This window comes from Cydia splendana, chromosome 6, assembly GCF_910591565.1.
Source record: "Cydia splendana chromosome 6, ilCydSple1.2, whole genome shotgun sequence".
NCBI classification, from domain to species: Eukaryota; Metazoa; Arthropoda; class Insecta; order Lepidoptera; family Tortricidae; genus Cydia; species Cydia splendana.
In genome coordinates this window covers 12,912,349-12,925,652 of record NC_085965.1, presented here as the reverse complement: position 1 = coordinate 12,925,652, position 13,304 = coordinate 12,912,349, and the positions used below count along the sequence as shown (strand labels likewise).

Genomic DNA, 13,304 nt, shown 5'->3' with positions numbered 1-13,304 from the left:
TGCTAACGGTAACGCTCTGGGTCAGCGGGGGAAAATATAGCCCAATACTCTTCAGCATATTAGGGTGCGAGCAGGAACTGTAGGGGACAGCACAGGAGCCCTCTGTTTATTAGCCGAGTCCACACAAAGCGAGAATACGCGCGAGGCAATTTCCTCGCGCACAAAATGGCCAGTGTAGATGTGCCTCGCGCGAGCCGCCTCGGCCGAAGCACGTCTACACAGGCCGTTTTGTGCGCGAGGAAATTTCCTCGCGCGTATTATGCTCACTCTGTGTGGACCCGGCTATTGGCGCGGCGCGAAGTGGAAATGTCAAGTTTAAGCTTCCAATGTAGTCCACAAGATGGCAGAATCTACAATTCACGAACATGAACTATAGAGGGTAGCACATGATTTGACGTGAAGTGTCAATGTCACAGTCAATGTATAGTTTGTTTCCCATTCAAGCCACAAGATGGCAGACCCTCCAACGCGCACGGCCCCTTAAGAGACCTGTGCAGCATAAGCAAGTGTATCTTCTATTTCACTCAGTCTCGGTACAAAAAGTACTGAGGTTGACTGAAGTAGCATGACAAATACAAACGTTTCCGAGAAAATACGAATCACTACATCTGTACAGGCTCAATTATTGTGTGTATGTCGTTCCGGATAATTGGGAGACTTGCTTCGGCTCGGCGCAAGTCTCCCAATAGTCCGGAATGATGGAATTGCGCATGTCATTACCTACATTATTTATTGTCTTTGGTTATGTTTTGAAATAATCGCATGTAACCAAAATAAAAAAATACTAATATCTAAAAGAGTGTAGGGGGCCGCCAGCAGCGGCGCTGGGCAAGCTGCCTGGGGAGATAGAGTCGCACCAATAAAAGTCTGCAGCGGATTTAATAGCCCACGCAGTGTAAGTGTTATTTATACGTCATAATTTCATAGAAGTTTGACTTTTAAAATGACACTTGCACTGCGTGGGCTATCAAATCCGCTGCAGACTTTTCACGGTCTGACTCTAGGAACCACCAGACTACCCGTGCTGTTTATCCACACCCTACTACTTCCAACCAACTTACTTACTAAACTTACAAGTACCATTGACGTATTATATATCAATTTCAATATATCAATTTTAAATCAGTTCGCTAAAACGTTTGGGAAAATTATATTAAATAATATTTACGATGTAATTAACAAAGGTATTCCCCCTCAGCAACACGGATTTCTCAGGAATCGTTCTACGATATCGAATCTAATAGATTTTACGAACTTCGTGGTTAAAAATATGGATAAAAGAAAGCAGGTTGACGTGATCTACACAGATTTCGCAAAATCATTTGACAGAGTGGATCACGTCATCCTGCTTCGCAAGCTACACTGGTTGGGTCTCCGTGGTGATGTCTTTAGATGGGTTACGTCATACGTGTCGAACAGGCGGCAAGCGGTTGTCCTCGGTGGATGCAGGTCAAACTTTGTGAATGTCCCTTCTGGTGACCCCCAGGGGTCGCACCTCGGTCCGTTGCTTTACAACGCATATCTCTTTGATATTTACTGAGTATTTAGATTTTCAAAGTTTCTTATGTATGCTGACGACAAAAAAATCTTCACGGATGTCAGTAGTTTGAGCGACTGTCATCACTCATCAGCTACAGGGTGATCTGGACCGTTTATCTCAGTAATACATTAACAACCGTATAACTGTTAACATAACAAAATGCGCCCAAATCTCCTTTACCCGTACTTAGTCCTTGTCCAATTAAGTTTCAGTATAGTATCGGAGGTGAAGCTGTAGAGCGAGTATACTCAGTGAGGGACCTTGGGGTGACCCTTGATTCAAAGTTAACATACGTTCAACATATCGACGATATTGTGAACCGTGCTTATAAAAATCTGGGTTTCGTGTTTCGCGTCTGTGGTGAATTCGAGGATGTCGGATGCATTAAAATAGTATACTATGCGTACATGTCCGAAGCGTCCTTGAATACACTAGCTGCGTTTGGTCTTCCCAGTATATTATTCACTAGCTGTGCCCGCGGCTCCGCCCGCGTGTAATTCGGTCTGTGTCAGTAAGCGGCTAATTTCTAATCCTAATTTCTCTCTCTCTCCCCTGGAGGCGGAACTTGAAGTAAAGTTGACATATGGATATGCTAGAGGACTGAAGTCCAGATAAAATATTTTACAATTAGGTACCACTAAATAAAACTACACTCCAAAATCAATAGTTTTATTCGCCCCTATTAAAATATTACACGTGATTTAAACTTAGAGAATATAATCAAACGGAGTGGTCATTAACAGGCGTTCCCCTCTATCGAAAATAGGCGGCCAATGGTCAACCGACGTTTATCTGACATGGCTATGTTTACGTTACGTACGTTGCAACAGAGTACCTAATGCTGCTGCAGTCGCCACCCGAATGTCACCTTTATCATAAACATCTTAGAATGTTATTGAAAACGCGAGCGAAGCGAGCGCGAAAATTTTTCTATATAAAAAACGCATTTTGATAGACAGTTGTACATTTTTACTTTTAGTATGGAAATCAGTCGCATCATTTTATCACGAAAATTGACAGTGCTGCAGCAGTAACGTTGCAAAAGAGTAATGCTGCTGCAGTCCCTACCCGAATGTCACCTTTATCATACCTTAGAAAGTAATTGAAAACGCGAGCGAAGCGAGCGCGAAAATGTTTCGATATAAAAAAACGCAATTTGATAGACAGTTGTACATTTTTACTTTTAGTACGGAAATCAGCCACATCATTTTATCACGAAAATTGACAGTGCCACAGCAGTAACGTTGCCACAGAGTACCTAATGCTGCTGCAGTCGCCACCCGAATGACACCTTTATCATATCTCAGAAAGTTATTGAAATCGCGAGCTAAGAGAGCGCGAAAATTGTTCGATATAAAAAAACGCAATTTGATAGACAGTTGTACATTTTTACTCTTAGTACGGAAATCAGTCACATCATTTTATCACGAAAATTGACAGTGCCGCAGCAGTAACGTTACAACAGAGTACCTAATGCTGCTGCAGTCGCCACCCGAATGTCACCTTTATCATATCTTAGAAAGTTATTGAAAACGCGAGCGAAGCGAGCGCGAACATTTTTTGATATAAAAAAAACGCAATTTGATAGACAGATGTACATTTTTACTTTTAGTACGGAAATCAGTCACATCATTTTATCACGAAAATTGACAGTGCCGCAGCAGTAACGTTGCAACAGAGTACCTAATGCTGCTGCAGTCGCCACCCGAATGTCACCTTTATCATAAGCATCTTAGAATGTTATTGAAAACGCGAGCGAAGCGAACGCGACAATTTTTCGATAATTTTTGGTGCCTCCTAGACATGGTGCCCTAAGCAAGTGCTTATTTTGCTTAAAAGGGTTAATCCGGCACTGTAAATGACAGAGGTCAATGTTTTTTTTTCAAAGTACCCACCTTCGTGGCCATTATTAAGTGCTTAAGGAGGCGATACGTATGAATATGTATTTGATATGGATGCGATATAATTACGATTAGGTATAATCCATGACGGAGAAAATAAATAATTTTAAATAATTTTATGCAATTATTACGCGTGTTGATATGTGTGTTTATTTTACCACTACGTAACTATGTAAACCCACTTTTAGTTTTCTTGGTTACTTAATAATGTTTACTCAGCTCCCCAAAAGAGGGCACTGTGCAATGAGGGGCCATTAATTTACGTTCGTTTAATTTTGTTGTATTATTAAATCAACACAATTATTCAATATTTTTTTTTGATATCCGTACGATTGATTGAAATTTTAGAAGAGGGGTCTTCTAAACTTAGAGTTACTTTGGCAAAATCCTTCCTCGGTGGCTTATTTATGTCACATCGTATTAAATTCAGCGCCATCTGTTAGTTTACCAGGGTACTCTATAGTGTTATCACATATTTGAAAAAAGTTTTCATCAAAATCCGTTCAGCCGTTTTCACGTGATACGCGTTCAAATAAACAGACAAACAGATAAACAGATAAACAGACAAACAGACAAAAATTCTAAAAACTGTTGGAACGTGTTCTGTTATCAATTCTAAGTATCCCCAGCCAACTTTTTTTCAAATATCTTCCATGTACAGACTTTCGACCCTCTTCAGCTTTATTATATGTATAGATAAGGAAAAAATAGAAAAAATCCAGCGCTCCTTCTTGCGCCACCTGGGCTTCCGTATCAGACAATGGGATACCGACTACGAGTCCAGGTGTATTCGTCACCGCTTACTTAGTCTCCAGGATAGAAGGGTTTTACTAGAGATTACTGTATTGTACGACATACTCTCGGGGCGAATTGACAGTTCTCCTTTGCTGTCGGAGATCAAATTCTCAGTGCCATCAATTAGAACTAGGAATTCTGAGCGCTGTCTGTTTAGTCTACCCAGAGTTCATACCAACTATGCTCAAAATTCGCCCATCAATCGTATTCTAAAACTATATAATAAACAATTTAGTAGTATCGACTTGTTCGACTGCACAAAAACAACTTTAAAGAATCGTGTTCGGTCACTGCTACTGAAATCCAAAATTAGCAACAATTGACAAAATATAACTAGATAGATAAGTAAATTATAATACATACATTCATCGTAGTCATCTCACACCCACACTCTATCACAGACAAATACACACACACATGAACACAAACACATGCACGTAAACACACACACACGTTACGCAAGCCCATGCACCTACTTTGTGAAATGTATTTTTCCTCCCTTCTTTTTTCTTAACATTTTTGTATAGTTTCCACTTAATTATTGCATATTAACTGTATTACTGTGGACATCTGTTATTGGCTTTGTTTTTTGCTCACTGTGCTATTTATTATGTACTTTTTGTATTGCTGTTGATGCCCCAAATAAATAAAATAAATAAATAAATAAATATCTAAGGACTGGCCTTGCGGTCACACACGAATTCGAGCCAATCGTGCAGCCTAACGCAACTAGTTGCAACCAATCACGCGCGTGATGCGAACTCATCAACCAATCGCGTGCGTGACGCGAACTCATCAACCAAACGCGTTGTAGCAGTGTCACACCGCTGTACTGATCCCATTCTTATTGCGCGTAAGGCCTGTCCTGAGATATACACTCGGGACCAAAAAAATCGAGTCAAGTCGCATTTTTTAGTTTTTGTCGTGTTTTTCGAAAACGGTCAATATTTTAGTAAAAGTGAGATTGCAATATTATTGTTTATTTATTAAGCTATCAAAAACATTAATAACCCATAAAATCGGTTCGGTAATTTTCAGGTAATTGTTATTTTTGTACGTGAGGTAATTGAGATTTTACCTGCTTTGATTACGCACGAGTTGAGCCCCTTCGAGAGCCATAAAAACCGATTTAACCGGTTATTTCTTATCAGTCGCTTATCAGAAGTTGACCTGTGCATATCTCACGCAATTATTCACTGGAATCACCTGGAAAAAAGGGACACCACGGAAACTGAAGCCAGCCAAGTCATCGTCTTGCTGAATCAAGGCCTTAAGCAGTGTGAAGTTGCTGAACAGCTGAATTTAGGTAAGTCTGCTGTCTCCAGAGTCTACCAAAAGTTCACATGGACTGGAAGGCTTGCTCAGAAACCTGGATCTGGCCGTCCCAGGTGCACATCGAAGAGAGAGGACCACTTCATTGTTGCGGCCAGTCTGCTTGATCGACACCGTACCGGCGTTGACATCCAGCAGCAGCTGATTCAGGAGCGAGAGGAACCATTGAGCTCTTGGACAGTTCAATGAAGACTTAAGGAAGCCAACCTTACCCCAAAAAGGCCTGCTACAGCGCCGAAACTGACAGGGAGGCGCCGGGACGTGGATTTCGTTTCGACTTATGAAAATTGAACGTACGGGCAATGGAGCCGCGTACTCTTCAGTGATGAGTGCAGGGTGTGTTGCCACGGCAGTAACAGAAGAGGAAGGGTGTACCGAAGACCTGGAGAATGGTTTGCACAGTCGCCTACGGTGGAGATTCCGTTATGATTTGGGCGGGGATATCAATGGAGAGGAGAACCGAGTGCTTCCCGGTCAGTTTGGGCCCTGTGGCAGGCCTTTTTGGGGTAAGGTTGGCTTCCTTAAGTCTTCGCCGAACTGTCCAAGAGCTCACTGGTTGCTCTCGGTCCTGCATCAGTTGCTGCTGGATGTCAACGCCCGTACGGTGTCGATCACGCAGACTGGCCGCAACAATGAAGTTGTCCTCTCTCTTCGATGTGCACCTGGGACGGCCAGATCCAGGTTTCTGAGCAAGCCTTCCAGTCCATGTGAACTTTTGGTAGACTCTGGAGACAGCAGACTTACCTAAATTCAGCTGTTCAGCAACTTCACACTGCTTAAGGCCTTGATTCAGCAAGACGATGACTTGGCTGGCTTCAGTTTCCGTGGTGTCCCTTTTTTCCAGGTGATTCCAGTGAATAATTGCGTGAGATATGCACAGGTCAACTTTTGATAAGCGACTGATAAGAAATAACCCTTCGGGTGGCAGCACCTCCGGTTGAACAGTAGGAGAAATGGCGCGGCCATTTTTTTAAATATACCTCGGCGTGGCAAAGGCCGCGAGAAGGTTCGGTCATAACAAGCCCGTAATTGGCAGAGACCGTCTCGCGGCCTCTGTGCGACGCTGCATTTCGCGCCTAAAATAAAACCGTTAAAACTATGCCTTGCTTGCTCACTCTTGCAAGATGCATTCGTCAATAAAAAAGGATGGTATTCCCTAACAGTCGAATTCCCGCGTAAAACAAAGTTTGTTAGGAATGACGTGAAGTTCCTGCCCCACCTCGCCCATTACGCACCGACCGTCGTCGAGCCGCGAACATTCAAACGGAATACGCAGTATACGCACTGATAAAAAGTGAAATAAACTGTGGGAATCGTGTTAAATGTATTATTTTGTCATTTATGACAAACAGACAGTCTTTAGACTGCTTTTTCTACAATCAATTGTTTTATTTCGTAATTATACGTATTTTTACATGAACGTAGAAAAAAATTGGTAATATGAGATTAGAACAAGTCTAGTATAATTCACATAAATAGAATAGAATTCATTGGTATACAATTAAATAGCCCATTTTATGCTGAATTCAGTGATATATAGTTTGTATATATCATTCATAGATTTTTTTTGGGAAACGGTCATATTTCGAACACGTGCCAAATTCGCGATGATCACCCGTTGAGGCCCCGCCACTTGACGTATATTTTTCCAAAATGGCTGCGCCACTCAACCGGCTTGTTATGTCTGTCCGTCTCGCGGCCACCGCCACTTACCGTAGAGACCTCGAGGAGGACAATGCCACTCGAAGGGATAAGCGGTTAAATCGGTTTTTATGGCTCTCAAAAGGGCTCAACTCGTGCGTAATCAAAGCAGGTAAAATCTCATTTTCTACAAAAATAACAATTACCTGAAAATTACCTACCCGATTTCATGGGCTATTGATGTTTTTGATAGCTTAATAAATAAACAATAATATTGCAATCTCACTTTTACTAAAATATTGACCGTTTTCGAAAAACACGACAAAAGCTAAAAAAATGCGACTTGAGTCGATTTTGTTGCTCCCGAGTGTATACGTCAATGCTAAGTACCCCAATCGAGATCATTGTTTTGGGATAGTATTGCCGTTATAACATAACACCGTCCATTTTTATTTGAAACTCGACCACGATCGTTTATTTTTTTTTGCCTATCGATTAACAGCTGCTTGCTTGTAGGTTATCTCGGAAGCCAGATATAGATCCAAACTCCCCAGTTCCAATTACTAAGAAATGCAAGCTGTTCTTTTGCACCCACTTCGGTGGCATAGTGGCTTTTATAGTGCCATTAATTCTTCTGCCGATTCTTACGCCTTTTCCACCGGAGGTAAGCCCAACGACGAAACCGATTAACAGGCCAATTCGAGTTTTATTCATTCTGTTTCCAATATCATACTGATCTGTCAGTGTCTAAAGTGACGTTTTTGGTTGAAGAATAACTAAAACTCGAATAGGCCTGTAAGTTTATAATTTCAAATTATTAATTTGTTATTATTCATTTCTTTTTTCCACCTATATCCATCTTATTAAATAAGTACGTATAGCATAGAAACATATTCCTCGTGTTCAATCAAGCTAAATTGTTTTACACAAGTCTGATGATAGTGATTGATGATGTAACCGAATGGAGCTGTATTAAAACAACCCAAAAGCCAGCCATTTATGCAATATAGGTAATGACTAATGATGTAGGTACGGTTAAGGCAGCAGGAAAGTGTTTGAAGTTTTGTATTCACTATTATATGTTACGGGTAATGTTAGAAGGTTAATTAAACTCACGTTTACCCTGGTATAACTAGTATTACCCAAGCCTTTTGGGTAAATTTCGAAAAATTTAATGAAGATTTATTTGTATTCGGCGTTTACCCGTATACATCTAGGTCTGCCCAACGCTGGGAGGCTTTATTTACAAGTTTCCTGGCAACTACAATGTATTAAACTAGACTAAATTTACTTATTTAGGAAGAAAATCAGTAATAAAATATTCCAGCGTCATATTTCCTGAAAAAGTTGGAGCCTATGTTGGATTTAGTAGGGCTTGCGGTAGAGATGCTCTACAGTAGCCCCAACTTAATTTGCCTTTTACTCACTTACTCTATTACTCCCAACTTTTCGAGGTTTTTTTTTAAGGTAGTACAAATTCAGTACCAATAGGGATTATTACGCAAAACTCTGCGTAGAGGGCGTCACTAGCACAATCACAGGGCCTACCGCGAAATACGAAAATCAAAAGTTCGGTTTCTAATCTGCCTCTCTATCACTATTCGATCGATAGAGAAGCAGAAAACGAAATTTCGATTTACGCGTTCCGCGGTAGGCCACCTGTAAACTAACCACCTTGATGCATCAACGTCATAGTGAAAAAATTGTCAAAAACTGTTTAAGGCCTAGTATGTATAAGTTACTCTATGGTTTGCTATGTGCACTAGTGCTGCAATCTGGCGGCAGAACATTGCAGTAATATGTTTTTTTATCTATTTCCAGAAGTGGCAATGGTGTGCCTACACTCTGTGCGTGATGGCTGCGTACTGGGTATTCGAATGCATCCCGTTGCCCGTCACGTCCTTCCTTCCCGTCATAATTTTCCCGCTCACCGACATCATGTCTACGCGAACAACTTGCTTGGCTTATATTAACGTAGGTTTAGTTCTATCAAATTTAGATTTAATAAGAGCCCATCAACGTGCACAGTAGCGCCAATGCTTAATAATCGTAATTATTTAAATTTAACGAAATATATTTTAAAAAGGGGGCCGCTACGTACTGTATTGTGTGTTTAAGTAACTTTTGAATACATCAAACTAGTTTTTATATTGCTGGATTCCATATTCTTAACGGTTGGTATAGTTCGTTTTTAACCGACTTCCAAATCTCAAACAAGGAGGTTATCAATTCGGTTGTATGTTTTTTTATTTTTTATTTTATTTTTTATGTTTGTTACTCCATATCTCCGTCATTACTGGACCGATTTTGAAAATTCTTTTTTTGATTGTATGTATACGCATACAGATTGGTCCCGTTTTTGTCAAGACCCAGTTCTGATGATGGGATCCATGAGGAAACGAGGGAACTCCTCAAATCTTAAAGGCATACGTATAGAATTTTCTGTATTTTCATCATAAAATAAAGCATTAACATTAAAAACTGTCGCATTTGATGAAGTGGAACTGCTGATGATGATCAGAACAGAACTCTTCAATGACGCTTGGTACATGTTTGGTGATTTTGAATTTCGATGTTGACTTGGACTGGGACCCGGACTCGGATCCAGATCCGGACTCGTACCCGGATCCGGTTCGGACCCGGACCCGGACCTGGACTCGGACTCGGACCTGGACTCGGACCCGGACTCGGATCCGGACCCGGACCCGGACTCGGACTCAGACCCGGAGCCGGGTCTTGACCTAGAAAACCACTATGATACCTAAACTAAATAAACCACTATGATTACCTCCATAAAATGTAGGTATAAAGTATGATGATGCCAAACCCCTCCCGCTCAAACCCCCGTACACCGCACCGCATGCGCCGTTAAGTGCGTTAGGTTGGGTTTGAACTGCGATCCTCACAGAACCGAACAAAAGTGGTTTAGGTTAGGTTAGAACTGCGAGCCTTACAGAAACGAAATGCTACTAGAAAAGTGGGTGGTTTTACCTCCTTTTCTACATAGCGCACCATCTACAATAATCTTTCACCGGGCCCCATAGAAGTCAGTTTTTTTTTCTTAAAAAATATTTTATTATTATTTAGTATTAGAAAAAAGGTAAACAATCTTGGCGTGTCTTTTTATTGAAAAACACTTTTGATAAATAAGACACGGCAAATATGTAACAATTATGAATCATATACGAATCGATATCGATTATTAACATTCTTTTGCTTTCATAGGTAATAGGGACTGATTTTTAAAAAGCGTTTTTCAATTAAATGTCACGTCAAGATCGCGTAGTCTTTTTCTAATGTTAAAAAAACGAACTATAGTCAGAGCATAAGTAAAAATCCGATAAATGGACAAAACTCGATATTTCTGCCATCTTTCGACAGACCATTAAAACTGTTAAAACGCCATTTGACTTTGATCATTATTCTTTCACTGATATGTGTTAACTTGTTAAATATTAATATTAACGCCATCTACTCGACTATTGGCTAAAGGTTATGGTGCCATCGCTCGGAAAGATTGCACCATAACTTTGGCCTATATAGTCGAGTAGATAGCGTTGATATTAATATTAAATAAGTTAGCACATATCAGTGAAAGTATAGGTAAGGATCAAACGGCTCGATTCGGGAAATGAATTAGAGACTCACTAGATATAACATAGTAAAGATATGTGACGTTCCACTGCAAAAGGTACCTTATGGCATCTGACGCCGCGATTCGGGAAATGAATTAGAGATTCACTAGACATGAAATAGTGAAGATCTATACTATATCGTATCTAGTTAATCTCTAATTCATTTCCCGAATCGCGCCGAAAGTCAAATGGCGTTCTAACAGTTTTATCTTCTGTCGAAAGATGGCAGTAAATTTACAGTGGCTACATAATTTACTTTGACAATCCATCTCTATGCACTCTATTCTCTTTGCCTGGACATTGAGGGAGAACTTGCTCATTTTCTTTCATACATTACACCTAAGTATACCAGTTCACTTAAATCTTTTTTTTCTTGTTGAGGATAGGAAAATGCCTTACAAAGCATTTTTAGGTTATCAATAATTCCTTTTCACTGGATTCATTGCTCCATCTAAATTTATTATAGAAAAAAGAAGCAGAAGTGTAGGTGTATACGCAAATATGGCACAAAGGTACCTACCGCCGCACAGGGGTATTTGGCTCAAAAAGCTGGCCAAAATTATTTTTTAACATTTTAACTAGTGATGTACCGACTATTGATTTGGCCGACTAGCCGACTAGCCGACTAATCGGCGCTCGAATGGCCGATTAGTCGGCCGACTAGTCGGCTAGTCGGCCAGATCATTAGTTTCGTATAAGTTTAGGTGAAAAACAATATTTTTGCTCCTTTGGTTGCGCTATTCATCATATTAGCTTGGCTAAAAGGTGTTCTCTACAGGTTTAAAGACCTATCACAAGAATCCTCGTTCAATTTCTGTCTTTAGTTCTTTTATTTTGCGATCCTGACCAGACCGTCAGTACAGCTTGTAGGAGGTATTTCTAAGGATCTATTTCCCGTACGTAGTCGCCAGTTAAGAACCTATCCCCTGTGGTCAGCCTTATTACGAGCAACGTGCCCTGTCTAAGTCTCTAAATTTAACAATAAAATTGATAGTTCCTCGTGGCTCCACCATTAAAATAATGATAATAAAAAAATAACTATAGAACTTGCACATGAAATTACACGAGAATCAGTTGAGATCGACCTGTAGAGGAAAAAACCAGCCCTCCAACATACGATAACGATCAAACGGTCAATTATATGAACAAAAGTTTTCGTATGCAACCCTGAATAGGTATTTTAGTAAAATAAACATAAAACGTATGGTAAATATTGACTGTTGATTTCTATATTTTCTATTTTTCTTTCACTAATAAAGTGCCGACTAATCGGCCATTTTTGCCGACTAGTCGCCGACTACAAATGTGGCCGGATAGTCGGCTTTCCCGACTAGTCGGCGACTAGTCGGTACATCCCTAATTTTAACGTTTTTTATACTTAAATATGCCTAATATACTAAACGAATTAATTTTGGACTGGTTTTACATCTTGGTCGCTCGATTAGGATCATAAAATTAATTTTGAATAGAATTTACATATCAACTTTTAATAGAATCGATTGCTCACATTATTCAGAAGATGCGTCCCATCCTTCTTCATCCAAGAGTCCACTGTCATCTTCAACATCTGATGTTAGATCATCAGCATCATCAGATTTGGCATTAATATCTATGTCTGGGCCAAGCATCATTTCTCTAGCAGCAGAGCTGTAAGGTTTTCGGTGGCTTAGGCCTGATGCTACTCAGATGTGGATCTGAAGTAAGTAGCAGCCGATTCAAAACGTCCAAATTGCATTGCTCTCTCGAAAATTTTCTTGAAAAGCTTTTCCTGTATTCTTGGAAGTGCTTGTTCCTCGCCTCCGCGGCTTTTTCTGATAAATTTCCTATGGGGAGAAGGGCATGCTCCTTAACAATAGACCCATGCATCATAATTTTGTGAACGGTTGGGGTCATTGGCTTCCAGGGATACAATCTGACATAGAGTTTTGCCGTGGCGTCGCAATATGACTCAAACTTATTAAGGTCTATTCTTTGCCCACTCGATATGACTTCAAGAACAGTAGCGAATCTCTTTATTAAGTCGAGGTCGATTTCTGTGATACTTGAAGAGATCTCGGCATTCGAAAAAAAACGTCTGCTGGTGATTGCTAGTACCGAAACCCTGTTTTGGCATATCGACTATAAGTCCCAGTTGTTCTCTGAATTGCTTTTGTATATTAAGTTTTCTGGTCTTCATAATTTCTTTCTCGTTTTGTGTCAATGTTTGTTGATATTTTTTTATTGGTAACATGTACGAAAGATGGAGCAATGATTCAAAAAACCTGATTCGTGCGTGTAGCGTTGATAAACCAAACTGCAAATTCACTGTTTCAGATTCATTAACTTTTATCAATGTATTAAAATCTTTAGATGTCATTTTGCAAATATAGCACTTCCTCGTTGATTTAGTTTCTGTAGTCGCGTTACACACTTTTCCGTCGACCATAGTTATAGTAACATTATGTGTTTGATACAGATTTT

General features: G+C 40.1%; 1 protein-coding gene across 1 annotated transcript in view; it reads left to right on the top strand.

Moving 5' to 3' along the window:
• Positions 1 to 13,304, top strand: part of LOC134791671 (protein I'm not dead yet-like) — a 72,516-nt gene that overhangs the window by 4,024 nt on the left and 55,188 nt on the right. The window contains exons 2-3 of the mRNA XM_063762757.1: positions 7,726 to 7,873; positions 9,031 to 9,183. Coding sequence (XP_063618827.1) covers positions 7,726 to 7,873; positions 9,031 to 9,183 — 301 coding nt within the window. The remainder of the gene's footprint in view (positions 1 to 7,725; positions 7,874 to 9,030; positions 9,184 to 13,304) is intronic.